Source organism: Dendrobates tinctorius, unplaced genomic scaffold (assembly GCF_039654945.1).
Source record: "Dendrobates tinctorius isolate UK_male_01 unplaced genomic scaffold, ASM3965494v1 ptg000079l, whole genome shotgun sequence".
NCBI classification, from domain to species: Eukaryota; Metazoa; Chordata; class Amphibia; order Anura; family Dendrobatidae; genus Dendrobates; species Dendrobates tinctorius.
Genome location: NW_027361747.1, coordinates 16,913,336 through 16,928,556, shown reverse-complemented (window position 1 = coordinate 16,928,556; position 15,221 = coordinate 16,913,336). Strand labels below are relative to the sequence as shown.

The window sequence follows — 15,221 nt, the reverse complement described above, 5'->3', positions numbered from 1 at the left end:
GTGGTTAGTACGATTACAGTGATACCTCGTTTTATTTTTTTTTTGTAGGTGTTGGCGCTTTTCCGTAATAAAAACTATAGAAAATTATTTTTGCATCGCTTTATTCTGAGAGCTATAACTTTATTTTTCTGCTGTTGATGCTGTATGGCGGCTTGTTTTTTGAGACAAGATGACGTTTTCAGTGGTACCATTTTTATTTACATTCGTCTTTTTTGATCGCATTTTACTTGACCGTAGGATGATAAAAAAGGCAAAAAACAATGCGTTCACTGATGGGGTTAACTAGCGGGACAGTTTTATAGAGTGGGTCGTTCTGGAAGCAGTGATACTAAATGTGTATTTTATTTTTTACATTTACTTTATTGCTGACATTTTTACACGTAATATGTTTTTTTACATTGTCCCACTATGGGACGTCATTTTTATACTGACAGATCGCTGATCTGATACGTTGAATTGCTTCTGCGCTGCAGAACATCAGGTCAGTCTGACAGGCAGGGAAGAAGGTGAATCAGCTCCTGCTCGGCATGCGAAAACAATCGCAACATGATGTGATTTCACCTGAGAATCGGATTGCACGCACCCGTAAAAGTCTATGGGTTGAACATCGCACTGCACTTGGATATCACCCGAGTGCAGCGAGATTCCCGCTGATGCCAGCAGCAGAGGAGGTGGAGAAATTACTTTCTCAGTCTCCTCTGCAGCTGTGCTGTGATCCAATGGGAGAGGACGGGAGCACAGAGCACTGACACTCGGCTCCCACTCGCAGCACAGAGAATCATTGGCTGCCATACTCTAATGGATCCCGGCCTAATGCTGTGAAGACTGATCGTCTCTAACAATCCCCAGAACTTTTGGCTTCCAGTTCTATCACTATGGAACAATCAATCATTCACTTTTTATTTTCCTTGAATACAGAGCGCACATATCTCTCTAGTAAACATGTATTTAATGTTGGTGATGAGACATTAAAATTGCAGTACAAAAAAAAGTGAACACCCCCCCCAACAATTGCAATTTCTATTACACCGAAAACCTTTACAATATTTGTGCTGACCACCCTGAGAAAACACTCTGCGTTAATAAATGCTTACACATCCTTACCAGTCCCTACATCGTGTGGAGCAGGGGCACGGTAACATCCAGTTGGCAGTTTATACAAATTTCTCATTTTATTGGAAATGCAAGCATTTACGAAAACCAGAGATCCGAAGAGCTGTCTACATATTCTCCTATAAGGACAATGATGATTAATAGTGATGAGCGAACGTGAGACCTGACACCGCTCCAGACGTGCTATGTCCGTCATTAAAACACAAATGGTATAAATGCTTTTCTGTTAGTGGGGTACGAATCAAATTTCTGAAGATAAAACTCATGGCATAAAACAGCAGCCAACGACTGGTTAAATAAAACAAACAAAACTTGCAGCCACCAAGTCAGATGTGTTAGTCCAAAGAGGAAGGCAATGGAAATGTAAATCAGCAGTTCAGCAAAGTAGTGCGGGCAGGACACGTTCTCAAACCAGTCTCCAGACGGCATCACGTGCTGCATGGTCACAACCTTCCCTGCAACAGAAAAGAGCAAAATGCGTCATAGCAATGTCCCTCAAGGTTATCAGGGATAGTCGGAGACCAGTAAGGGTTTGTTCACATGTGACTGATCTTACATCTCATGCGGGAAAACTGGGTTTCAGCTGCCCTAGATCAACACCCGACTGTCTAACCTCTTAGATGCCGCAGGAGCAAGTGAGCGCAGGGTCTAATGGTTAGAAGTGCCATGATCTGATCTAGGTGAGGCCCAGACATTAAATTAGTATTTCACTTACCAGATTTATCCTTCCTGAGTCCAGCGAGAATCATATGACATCTGTTCTGATGCAAAGATGCCCAGATATAAAGAAGACACCCAAAGATGTGGAACCAGCGCAGCTGTAGTACGAGACTGGGAACAGTGACTGCAAAAGTAGAGAATCATTATGGGGGGGTTCAGGGATGTACGTAGAAGGCATCATGATATATTATCTGAAAGAGATACTACAATGTATGTTATGTGCAGGGACAAGACGCCTCTTAACATCTGCACAACCCAACCTTACGTGTATGGAGCGCCGCCGCACCCACTGGCCCGGCGTGTGTATAAGGCCAGGGGGGGGGTCGGGGTCACACTTGCGAGAAACTCGCACAAGTCTCAATAACTGGACCGGAGCGGTCAGCTGCACAGAAATACCCGGGCTTAACACCGGCAAATTCCCGCCACTCACACTGTGTGTCTGCTTGGAAAGTGAGGGGGAAAATTCATAACTCCACAGTTATACAGAGTGACTGGAGACTTGTCAGTTTTGACTTGACAACCCCTTTAATAAATAACTTGTTCCACTCATCCAACACACAAAAAAGGGAACCAAGTACACGACCCAGCAGCTGCATGACGCCTGCACAGCGCTATTTCGTCACAAGACTTTTTTTTTTTTTTTACACTTCTTCATACATTTTCAAAGTTTGCAACATTATGAAACAGGTGCCAAGTCGGTAAGACAGCAAGTATGGGACAGGCAGGGGTTAAATAGTTTATCAAATGTTGTCTGTTTATAGTGAGACTGCCACTTCATACCACAGTACACAAACAATAAGGCTATGGGCCCATGTAGCGTTTTATTCCGGACACTAAAAACCGGACTCCTTCCCAGAAATCGCGTGTTTTTTTATGATCGCGATTTTCGCGTGCGATATTCAAGCACTTTCCAAGCGATTTGAATCATCGCTTGGAAAGTGATTGACAGGTTGGTCACACTCATTGAACATAGTGTTTGACAAGTGTGACCAGCTTTTTACTATTGGAGGACAGTCTCCTCTCCTCCACACCGTGGGTACCAACCGCACATGAGACGCTTAACTTCGCGCATGGTGGGCATAGCCACATGCGGGAAGTAAGCGATTCTCATGCATTCCTATGGGTGCGGAATCGCGGCAATTCTTTGCGATTCCGCACAAAAGAATGAGCATGCTGCGATTTTTTCCACAATGCGATTCCGCCGCAGGAAAAAAAGCGCAGCATTAGCACAGCATGTGCTGAATGCCATAGAAATGCATGGGGGGCGTTCTGTACATGATTTTTAAACGTTTTCGCCGCGATTTTGCGCCGAAAATCGTGGCAAAAACGCTTAAAAATCGCATCGTGGGCACACAGCCTTACTCGGACTTACACAACAGCAGTTGATGAAGAGAACCAGGAGGTGAGAAATAAAAATTGATTTTATAACACATTAATAAAATCATACATAGAAAAAACATCATATAGGTAATGAGCACATAGATAGAGCTCATAGATTTAGTAAAGTGACAGTGCTTAAATCATTCAAGAAGCTACATACGGCGAAACGTGCGTTGGGGTGAGGGGGAAGCGCCATCCATCTACACTCCTGTTCCTGACCAAGGTACTATATACTACGCTTATATATATTTATATGCTCATTACCTATATGGTCCTTATATTCGTCCTGGTCTCCCTTTTTGCCTTTTACATTTCTTATTGAGTCATTTAGGGTTTATATCCTCCTACTATTTAAATGTATTATATAAGAAAACTACACAATTTTTGTTTTTTTCCACCATAGACTTTTACAACTAGCCTGGATCTAGACCAACTTAGGGGCAGGAGTCTTGATTAAGTTTTGCGCTGGGTATTTGTAATTTATTACAATATAAAGCATAGTCATACTTCCATCTCCTATATATTATTGGTGGTATACAGCCCTTCTGGGCACTCTGCTCTTTTACAGGTTTTTTTTTATATATATGATTTCATTAATGTGTTAAATTAAAATTGATTTTTTTTTTTTTATCTCCCCTCCTTGTTCTCTTCATCGGTTGCTGTTACGCAAGTCCGAGTTTTTTGTTTGTAGGCAGTTAAAGTTTCATGTGGTTAAGTGGGTATAACTGCAAAGTGTTAAAAACAAGCACCGCTGCAGTTTACCTCTTAAATCTCCGTTCAAGAAGAGAGGAATTTTTAATTCTATAGCTTGACGCTTGTTACCCAAGTAACTGGTCACTCCTGCAGAGTATGAGATGGTTTACTAGGCAAGAAGCAGGCGCTTGTAATTGCAGCTTTGATGCTGGACGGACAGCGAGATGCAACAGTCACAAGGCTAGCTCTGATGAAACATGGGAGAGCGCTCAGCCTGGATCAGCAATGCGACCATGCCGCTGATCTGAGCATCTTCAGAAGCAAACTCCTTTCGGCGCGTAGGAAGCAGTTAGGCTGAAGTGTGGTGCACTCCTGAGCACCAAGAGGAGGACAGCCTTTACTATTGGACTTCATGCAAAGCTGAGTAGGGGCAGGTGATGGTTCTTACATTAGGGCCACAAAGGCAAGGCTCCGCTAACCGATGGCCCACAATTCTGGCTCTACCCTTACAGCGTCCCCTCTTCATATGCATCATATGTAACAGGGAAGATTTATCAACACACAAACAGTTTTCTACCCTAAAACTGCCCTTTCCTCCCCCCTTGAAGCTCACATCTAAAATATTGAAAATTGACAATACATTTTTCACACTCACCCTTCTTGTAATCCAACTCGGCATGATCGAGTACAGTTATTCCAAGGAGGAGATAGTAGCCAATTCCAAGACAATACTGAGCAAGATGGATGACGCCGCCGGAGAAGACGCTCACATATAGACACTCAAGTAACCGTCTGAGACTGTGCAGCCACAGCAAGGACAGAGCCATAAGAGAAGACAGCTCTCCATCTAGAACACATTGTAAGGGCGGAAATGAAAAACCTTCAGTACCAAAATCAGCCGTTGTACACAGGGTGGCAAACATCCACGTATAGTTCCCAAGTATGTGCCCCACAGCGAGACTACCGTTTTATCATGACACTTGTTAGAGTTTGATCAATAAATTTTGGAAGCTGGAGCATTCCTTCCCTTTTATCATTATGTGCACGTGAGATTACACGAGTTCAGTGCTTCCACATGCCACAAGCTGCTTCAGGTGAGCTGGTCAACTTTCTGCTTAGTACCGGGAACCTGTCAGGCCGGTTTCTCTAATCAAACTTGTATTGGTCAAAACATGTAATTGATTACACCTAGCGGTGTGTATCCACTGGAAGTAGTAACTCTAGATTATATATTTTCACATGTAAAGAGACATGGAATAAATGGCGCTAAATATATATTGGGGAAAAATAAACAGATGTATAGAAATGTATATAATGATTACAACACATGTCTATACCAAATAAATTAGCGCAAGGTCAATATAAACAAAAATGACATGGTCAGTTAACTAAAATAGCATCAGTGATATAGATAAATGATATAATTAAATTACTAAATCTGTGAGCTACGCTATTTGGTTAAGTGATGGTGCTTAGATTACTCAAGAAGCTACATACTATGGTATGTTAGTGAATAAATACACATAAGAGATCTAAAATGATAAATAGTGTCCATACATCAGTATTACAAAGAGCCAAATGAATGAGCTGACCAACTGATACAAACCCCACATACACTGCAGCTACCCGACGCGCGTTTCACCCGAGCTCTGACGAGGTTCATTTGGCACTTTGTAAGACTGATGTATGGACACCGTTTATTCTTTTACATCTTTGTATATATTTACTAGCATACCACAGTTTGTAGCTTCAAGTGATTTAAGCACCGTCACTTCATTAACAGCTACGCTGTTTGGCTTTTATTAATTATATATCATTTAGCAAAATTAGGAAATGGTTGCACTCAATTGCATTAAGGCGTATCAATGTGAAATACAAGTAGTGTGAAGAGCGGAATGGCTTTTGAAATTTAGGATAAACACATGAGATACTTAGCACAAAATTTGGCCAAAAAACGTGAGCCCATTCACCAACGTCAAGGTGATCTCAAAATCGAATGGGTCCCTGACCTGACTGCCTAATGTGAACACTTACCTCTGGCTAATAACTTGGTAAAGCCTATATTTATAGGAAGGTCAGAACCAAATGTGAATGGATGGAATTAAAATCACAGCATGGTGAAGGGCAAAGTGCTCAGTCAGAAGGCTAGCACACAGATGACAGAAAACTGACAGCACATCTAGAACTAGTCTGAACAGGTGCATACCAAAAAACAGCTTACATATCAAAATCATCATTTATCTACATCACTGATGCCATTTTAGTTTACTGACCAGATCATTTTGTGATACACTAATTGTGGTTTATATTGACCCCCCTTTTCTGATCTTATTTAATTAACCTTGCACTAATTTATTTGGTACAGAAATGTTATATTGTTCTAATTTACGTGTAATCATTGAGTTTGAGGGAGCGGGAGGAGAAGAAGGATATGACTGTTAGGCTATGTGCACACGCTGCGGATTGGTTTGCGGATTTTTTATCTGCGGAACCGCAGGTAAAACGACCTGCGGTTTTACCTGCGGTTTATTATCTCTACAATGGAGGAGATGGTAAACCGCAGCAGAATCCGCAGAAAAGAATTGACATGTCATTTCTTTCTGCGGATTCAAAACCGCAGCTTTTCCGCAGTTAAAAATCCGCAGCATGTGCACAGCAGAATGTAAATCCCATAGGATAACATGCTACTGTACACTGTCTGCAGAACCGCTGCAGCCAAAACCGCAGTGTGTGCACATAGCCATAGACACTCCGGGATTATGGAGAGCAGAGGTGACGTCTGGGCCAGAGAGGTAGATCTGAGTGTCATCAGCATAAGGGTGGTACTGGAATCCATGGGACTTTACGAGTTGCCCCAGGCCAAGTGTATAGATTGAGAAAAGTAGGGGTCCTAGAACATAGCCTTAGGGGACTCCAACAGAGAGAGGGTAGGATGAGGAGGTAGTGTGAGGTTGGAACGGTATGAGGAGATCTAGGATAGGGCAAGGTTTTTGATGCCAAAGGAGGAGAGGATCTGTAGTGGGAGGAAGTGGTAAACTGTGTCGAAAGTAGAGGACAGGTCTAGAAGGAGGAGTAGAGAGTATTGTCCATTAGTAGGTTGTTAGTAATTTTGATCAGGGCTGTCTCAGTGGAGTGATGGGGACGGAAGAGCCGGATTACTTACCGGTAATGCTCTTTTAATGAGTCCACGACAGCACCCACTGGAGGTATCGGATCCGCCCCCAATGGAACAGGAAACCCTACAGAGATAAAAGTGGGCGGTCCGCCTTTCCTCCTCAGTTGTATTTCAGAGTATCAGGAGGACTGCCAAGAGTTAGGCAATGTTCTTGCATTTCTAAGTTTAACTTATTTACTTTTAGGACATACACTTTAATTTGTGGTGTATTTATGGTTATCATCATCTTGATAGGGAGGGAAGTGAGTGGGTGCTGTCGTGGACTCATTAAAAGAGCATTACCGCTAAGTAATCCGGCTTTTTACCCTTCGCCACGACAGCACCCACTGGAGAGATTCCAGAGACCATCACCTGGGTGGACCACCGTGCCAAGGACAGTCCTGCAAAAGCTTAGGTCAGAAGTTGATGAAAGGTCAAGTCTAGTGATTATAGAAGGTAGAAGGGGTTGACCAAATTGCCGCCTTACATATGTTTCGATTGGGACGTCTCCCCTCTCGGCCCAGGAGGATGCCGTTGCTCTGGTAGAATGTGCTCTGATAATTTCTGGAGGGTCTTCACTTCTCGCAGAGTAGGCTAATCAGATGGCATCCCTGATCCACCGGGATAAGGTGCTCTTTGTGACTCCGTACCCTTTTTACAGCCCTGAAAAGATATGAACAGAGCCCTACACTGCCTCCAGCTCCTGGATCTCTCAATGTATTTTAAGACAGTTCTTCTAACGTCCAAGGTGTGGAATTTCTGTTCTTCAGGAGTGGAGGGATCACTAAAGAAGGTCGGGAGGAGTATTTCTTGAGATCTATAGAATTTTGTCGATACCATAGGAAGGTATGAGGGGTCTGGTTTCAATATCAACCTATCCTGGTATGTCTGAAAAACGGGTGGGTCTATGGATAGGGCCTGGATGTCGCTAACTCTCCTGGCGGATGTTAGAGCTACTAAGAGGGCTGTCTTGAGTGACAGGTATTTTAGAGATATCGTGTCTATTGGTTCAAAGGGGGCTTCCGTTAGGGCGTCTAAGACCAAGTTTAAGTCCCATGGAGGGATTGTAGGTATGTGAACAGGGGCCGTTCGTTCACAAGCTGTAATAAATCGTGACACACACTTATTCCCTGCTATGTTATGGCCATAAAGTACCCCAGACACTTGGACCTTCAGCGCATTTACTGCCAGACCTAAATCTTTCCCTTTTTGTAGAAATTCCAAGATAGGAACTATCAGGATTTCTGTGGTATGAGGGGTTGTATGGAATTGCAGAAATTTTTTCCATATTCTCGTATAAATCTGAGTAGTGGACTGCTTCTTGCTCTGTAGGAGTGTAGCAATTAGCATTTCGGAAAACCCTCTTGATTTTAGTAGCTGCCCTTCAAATTCCACGTCGTCAAGTGTAAGCTGTCAACTTGGGGGTGAAAAGAAAAAAAAAAAAAAAAAAAAAAAAGGGCCCTGGGAGAGTAGGTTGGGAATCGAAGGGAGAACCCAAGGATCTGACGCCGACATGGTTCGTTGCCATGAGAACCATGGTCTCTTGGGCCAGAAAGGTGCTATTAAAATTACCCTCGCCCGGTTGTCCCCATAGGGCTACTATGTCCTTGAAAATTTGGTGATTTAGGCACCACTCTCCTTGCCGAATTATGTGTCGACTTAAGAAGTCTGCTTCTTGTTATTTCCCTTGATATGAAGGGCAGAAAGGGACAATAATTTTCGGCTAAGTTTAAGATTCTTGCTGCAGAAGACAGAGTCTCTGATCGAGTGCCTCCCTGTCTGTTTACGTACGCCACTGTGGTGGTGTTGTCTGATAAGATCCTGACATGCTTCTGCTGGAGCTGTGGAAGAAAATGACAAAGCATAATGTACTGCCGTTAGCTCCTTTAAATTAGATGAGTACTGCAGTTCCTCCCTACTCCATCTTCCCTGACAGAAGCTATTCCACATATGGGCTCCCCATCCGTGGGGGCTAGCGTCGGTCGTTAGGATATGGGATGGCAATATTACCCATGGAACTCCCGTGGATAAATGATTACTATCTAGTCACCATTCTAGAGTAGTCAACCCTATCTCAGGAAGTCTTATCTTGTTCTCGAGGTGACTGCTGTGTCGTCTGTCCTCTTGGAGGATCTGATGTTGCAGTGTGCTGATGTGATATTGGGCCCACTGAACTGCCGGGGCATAAGAAGTGAGCGATCCCAATAGCGACATTGCCTCTCTCAGAGACATGCGTGGTCTGTCCATCGCTGCCTCAACCTTATTTTTTACCTGAGGGAGTAGACATCTCTGGGTTGTATAGTCTAACTGGAGAGAGAGAGAGAGAGAGAGAGAGAGAGAGAGAGAGAGAGAGAGAGAGAGAGAGAGAGAGAGAGAGAGAGAGAGAGAGAGAGAGAGAGAGAGAGAGAGAGAGAGAGAGAGAGAGAGAGATTTAATGGTGGATCTAATGGATTCCATTTTAAAAATTTATAATTTTTAATAAACTTAAGCTTTTTTAGATTTATGATGGTTCTAAACGTACCATCGGATTTGGGAACTAAAAATAAAGGAGAGTAGAACCCTCTACCCTCTTGTCCCTCTGGGACGTTTACTAAGACCGCCTTGGATAGTAGACTCCTAATTTCCATTTCGAGGGCTTTTTGCTGTATTGCTGAGTTAAGGCGGGTTATAATAAATGAGTCGTGGGGAATATGAAGGAATTCTAATTTCATTCCTTCTTTGATTATATTAAGAATCCATGGGCTTGAAGTTATCGCTTCCCATTTTGAAAAAAAAAAAAAATGTTCAATCTACCCCCTACTGGAGGGCCTGATTGTTCAGTATTTGCTTTCTTTTTGGAATGTTGAACCTCTAAACATGCTACCCTTTTGCTTCTCCTCCTTTGCGGGCAATCTAGTTGATCTATCCGTTTGCCTCCTTTTCCCAAACGGTCGCCTTTTAAAGGTTCTCCTGTAGAAAAGGGATAGAAGAATCAGGAAAAGCCTTCTTCCTTCCTTTGGCGAGTATGTCGTCTAGGGCTTTCCCAGAGAGAAACTCACCCTCGCACGGGATCGCGCAGATCTTAGATTTTGCTTGTGCGTCCCCCTTCCAGCTTTTCATCCATAGTGCCCGCCTGGCGCTGTTTACTAGACCTGCCGATCTTGCTGCTAGTTGTAGGGTGTCTGCCGATGCATCGGCCATGAAGGCTGCTGCTCCTCTAATTAATGGAATAGCGGCTCATAGTTTTTCCCTGGACACCTTCTGCTCGATTTGTTGGTCCAATTGGTCAATCCATACGAGCATTGACCTGGCGGTGCATGTGCTAGCCACTGCTGCCTTAAAAATGCCCGTAGTAGTCTCCCAAGACCTTTTTAACGACAACTCCGCTTTCCGGTCTAGTGGGTCGGACAGTAAGCCCGCATCCTCTACCGGAAGAATAGATCGTTTAGAGGTGGAGGCTACAGCAGCATCAACTTTTGGAACTTTTGTCCATTTTAGTAGCTCATCGTCGCTAAATGAATATTTCCTTTTTGAGGCCGATGGGAGAAACTTCTTTGATCATGTTTTTCCCATTCTCTCTTTATTAGGGCCTTAATTGCCGGTATTACTGGAAAGGCTCTCCTTTTTCTCTCTGCCAAACCTGCAAACATTATGTCTTGCGTGGTTTGGGCGCCCTTTGTCTCCTCACACCCCATAGTGTTTCTGATTTGACCAGGTTTTCCACGCTATGCAGGGGAAAGCATGATCGTCCCTCAATCTCTGATGATGACATGAGTGAGGAGTCAGAGACCATCTCTTGTTCCTCCTCTGAATCTGAGCTGAGGGTCACTTGTTTTTTGCTCCTAGTTTCTGAGGGAGTACTAGCACGGGCGATAGCCTGTAGCTCCTCTCTAATTATGGTCCGTATGTCTTTTGATGACACTGCGGCTCCCTGTCTAGTCTCCCTAGTGCACTGTTTACAGAGCTTCTTGGGGTAGGAGTCAGGGAGAGGTTGGGCGCATAAAGCGCATTCTTTGTATTCAGATTTTTCTTTTTTCTTCGTCTAAGAAGAGGGGGAGACATGGCGAGAGAAAGGAAAAAGAAGGAGGGTGTCAGCTTAATAGGCAGAGCATATCTTTGCACACTCACCCATGAAGCTTAAGGTACCGGATCAGTTGGCTGAGACCCCGTCCTGGATCTTGATTCGTCATTCCTACGAGCGGTGTCTGTGGATCCTTTGGCAGCACGGTCCCGGGAGGTACTGCCCCCTGCTGGAGTGTGCACGTCTCCTGGCGATGACATGATTCATCGCCCCCTGCTCTGCAGCTTCTGCTTAAATAGGGCCTCCCTTTTTTTTTTTTTCTTCTCTGGCCCGGAAGTCCTCCGGGCTCCCTCGCACTTGCGCAGTCGCGCTTGTGGGCGCCCTGTCTCAGCCATCATGCCCCGGAAGTTCATTCATTACTTCCGGGGCTTGGAGCACTTGCATCGGGTGGCGCATGCGCAGGCCCCGCTCTGCACACGGGTCCGCGTCTCTCAGCCCGCTGCCGCCACCGCTGCTAGGATTTTTTTTTTTTTTTCTTCTTCTTCGCCACTGGCGCTCTTACCCATTCTGCAGAGGAGGCTTTTCCTGGTCCCGGAGTCGCCACTGATTATGCTGCCCGACGCGCTCCAGAGTGAGACCGGGCGGCCCTACCCGGACCCGGTCATCACTTAAATCCGCTCATCAGACTAGGAGGGAGCCGTCTAACGGAAACTCCCCCGACGCCGCTTCTGAACCGCAGCCCCTGCCGTTCTCACGGAAACTGCACAGGTGGCGTGCACTGGCCCAGGTATGTAACTGAAGGGTTCTTCCTGAGGTTCCCCTGGAACAGGAAACCAAAACTGAGGAGGAAAGGCGGACCGCCCCCTTTTATCTCTCTGTAGGGTTTCCTGTTCCAATGGGGCGGATCCGATACCTCCAGTGGGTGCTGTCGTGGCGAAGGGTAAAACCAGATTGTAGATTGTCAAAGAGCAAGTTAGATGATAGGTGGGAGGAAAGTTCAGGGTGGACGTGCAGCTCCAGGAGTTTGGAACCGAACAGGAGCAGTGATATTGGGCGATAGCTGGACAAAGCGGTTGGGTTGAGGGTTGGCTTTTTAAGGATAGGCGCGATCGTGACATGTTTGCCAGTCAGAACTTGTTCTGTACAGATATAGCCACATATGGCGTATATGTCCAAAATCTACTGCAGCAGCGCTACAGATTAAAGAATTTTTTTTTTTTTTTTTTAAATCTTATCTAAAAATCCGCAGGATAGATTCACCAGCAGTGTGGATGTGAAAACTGCAGCAAATCAATTTATGCCACGGATTTCGCACTTTGTAAGGCAGGAAAAAAAAAAAATCTGTATTCCTACAACAAGCAGATAAGTCCTATGTGCAAATACAACATGCTTATGTAGTGGCTTTTTTAGCCAAACAACCCTTGTGGAAATGGCCTTATAGATACAAGTTTCAGACTTCTGCAAATCTAAACTATTTGGTAAGGACAACTAATAAGTAATGGTGGCTACTGTTCTATCCCTCCTCCACGGACAATGTGGACTGTCCAGATCCTCTTTATTAATGCCCTTTTGCAGGTGCATTGCCTTAGGATTCCTTATGTAAGCAAGTTTAAGAAGGAAATGCAACACAGTGCACTCACCCGATATCTTTTGATTGGAGTCCTTGTGGAAAAAGTTAAGTAACAGCTGCATCCATTGTGGTAATTGGACACTGAGCAGTGAGGAGCGCACAAGAAGTCCCAGCAGTGCCCCATTCCAGATTACAGACAAGAAATAGAAATGCCAAAACCACCTGGGAAAAAAAAAGTGATATAAATAAATGTGACCAGCGTCTCCTCTAATCTGGCCATCAGACGGATGTTGCACCTATACGGGTCACTCCACAGACAATAAATCTACTAATGTCAGTACCCCTCATGTTGTAGATACGTGTATAGCACCAATATAGGTAGTACCCCTAGAAAACTATGTGGCAAGTGAAAGTACAGTAGGGGGGTGCGAGATTCCTGATGTGTCGAAGTATTTGGCCTTTACATAAATGCGGCTACACCTCCAATAGTTGTGGGCAGCACAACTATACAGTGTGGGGGGCACGGGGTCTCAGTAAGTCGCACATGAATAAATAATTGCACATGTTAAACTGCAACAAGCCTGCGCCTCCTTTCATCACAAAGCCAACACACATTAGATTGTCTGTCATTCTTGCAACAACTGCACAGGGTCACCTTTTTGAAGTTAAAGCCTTTGCAGATACTGCAACAACACAGTAAGAACATTTACATGGGCAACTGATTGCAATGCCTCATTTGCACACCACATCTAAGGCCTCGTGCACATGGCCGCATTTTCAGAGTAAAATGAGAGTGTATCGGATCACACACGGAGAAATGTTATTCTACAGGGCCGTGTACACATGCCTCGCTAATCTCCGCTCAGAGAGGTGCACAAAGAAAAAAGGCAAACACGTAAAAAAGGGTTCAAAACACCAAAAACAGGTGCAAATAATATCGTAATGAGTCGGGCCTACAGGGAGAAAATGTACTCTTATCCTTCCTGCGGCCGCTCACTTCCAGTCATTGGGGCAGTTCAGGGGCAGCATGGTGGCTCAGTGGTTAGCACTGCAGCGCTGGAGTCCTGGGTTCAAATCCCACCAAGGACAACATCTGCAAGGAGTTTGTATGTTCTCCCTGTGTTTGTGTGAATTTCCTCCCACATTCCAGAGACATACTGATAGGGAGTTTAGATTGTGAGCACCGATGGGGACAGCGATGATGTGTGCAAACTGTAAAGCGCTGCGGAATATGATAGCGCTATATAAAGCTTATTATTACCCGGCACAGTGAGTGACAGCCTGCTGGGCACAGTGTGTGTGGTGAGCTGTCAGTGTACAGTTGTGGTTACAGCGCTCAGTGTAACCGGAAATCCGGCCGTTTGAACCCAACCCACGGCTGAGCCTCGGGCCACACACTCACATGTTATGTTGATAGTTGTAAGACAAAACCAGGACGGTCACAAGTGCTGAAGTTCTGGCTCACAGACATTAATGGAAAACACTGATTCAATAAGTGAGGCCGAGACGCTGAGAAACTTAACCAGCCAGCATGCGCAGTGGGCCGCCCAGGAGCCACAACACCAAGGGGGAGACGGTGGCGGCCCAGGAGCCCAGACACCTAAAAGAAAACCTGCTTCCTGAAAAAATATTTAAAAAAAAAAAGAGTCTGGTCGGTTAGTTGTACATGACACCCCCAATGTGTAATGGGGGAGAAAGCAGCACTGTGCTTCAGGGGACCATTATAGACAGTAATGATGATAGGCAGGTGTGTGTGTGTGTGTGTGTGTGTATACACACACACAGCTGTAGTCTGAGCACGTGGGGTAGAACTACAAGTTCCAGCATGCAATGCTGCCAGGTGGCAAAAGAGTCCAGACAGAACGTGGACAGTAACCAATCACATTACAGGTGAAAGTCGCAACCTGATTGGTTGCTACGGACAACAACGACCCAACACGTGACCGTAGTTTACCTCTTAGGCAGGTCGAACCAGCACAGCCACGCGGGCCGCGCACGCAGCTTAGTCTTCCCATAGCGGATGAGATCCTGGAAGACGCTGCACAGGCCGACGCGCTGGCTGCTGCAGTCCCCGATCAGATGTAAGAAGAGCGCCAACAGGAAGACCACGTCTAAGAGGGACCAGAAGCCGGCCACCAGGCTGAACCCGGTCCCGGGGAGGAGCAACATGGCCGACTGTCCTGTCACCTCGGCGCTGCCGGGATTTCTAACCTAACATATCCGCCTGCGCTCCGCCCCCTCCACCTCTATGCCGTGCAGGAGTGTGTGCTGCGGTTGACGCTGCACAGCTGGTATTGGACTGCAACTCCCGGCATGCCCTGCCTGAGGGGGCTCGCACAGCGTTACTATACGAGTTTCACCCGTTATCCATTATCAACCAATCACAATACAGTTTTATTTGTACAGCTGGAGTTAACTCTGAACTGATTGGTGTCTACAATTGCCTGAGTCTCCCTGTAATGTGCGGTTCACTGGCATGTACCATCACATAAGGCGAGGGGTCTCCCGCTAGTACCACGTCAAAAAGTGAGGGGTCGACAGCCACTACCACATCATATGGTGAGGGACTGCCGGACAGTACCACCACATAA

The 15,221-nt window shown here is 45.3% G+C and overlaps 1 protein-coding gene across 1 annotated transcript; it reads right to left on the bottom strand.

Moving 5' to 3' along the window:
* Window positions 1-932: 932 nt before the first annotated feature.
* Window positions 933-14,947, bottom strand: SRD5A3 (steroid 5 alpha-reductase 3). Its single transcript, XM_073583554.1, has 5 exons — window positions 14,585-14,947; window positions 12,701-12,852; window positions 4,562-4,753; window positions 1,829-1,957; window positions 933-1,568 (listed from the first exon to the last, which is right to left on the bottom strand). Exons 1-5 carry the CDS (start codon window positions 14,797-14,799, stop codon window positions 1,309-1,311), a joined length of 948 nt encoding a protein of 315 aa, XP_073439655.1. The 5' UTR covers window positions 14,800-14,947; the 3' UTR covers window positions 933-1,308.
* Between the last annotated feature and the right edge of the window lie 274 nt (window positions 14,948-15,221).

Excerpts from the sequence above, each read along its gene's own strand:
- SRD5A3 (XM_073583554.1), bottom strand. The coding sequence starts at position 14,799 with ATGTTGCTCCTCCCCGGGACCGGGTTCAGCCTGGTGGCCGGCTTCTGG. Across the intron at positions 1,958-4,561 it reads CGAGTTGGATTACAAGAAGG|TCACTGTTCCCAGTCTCGTA; the intron begins GTGAGTGTGAAA and ends CTACTTTTGCAG. Across the intron at positions 1,569-1,828 it reads ACTCAGGAAGGATAAATCTG|GGAAGGTTGTGACCATGCAG; the intron begins GTAAGTGAAATA and ends TTTCTGTTGCAG.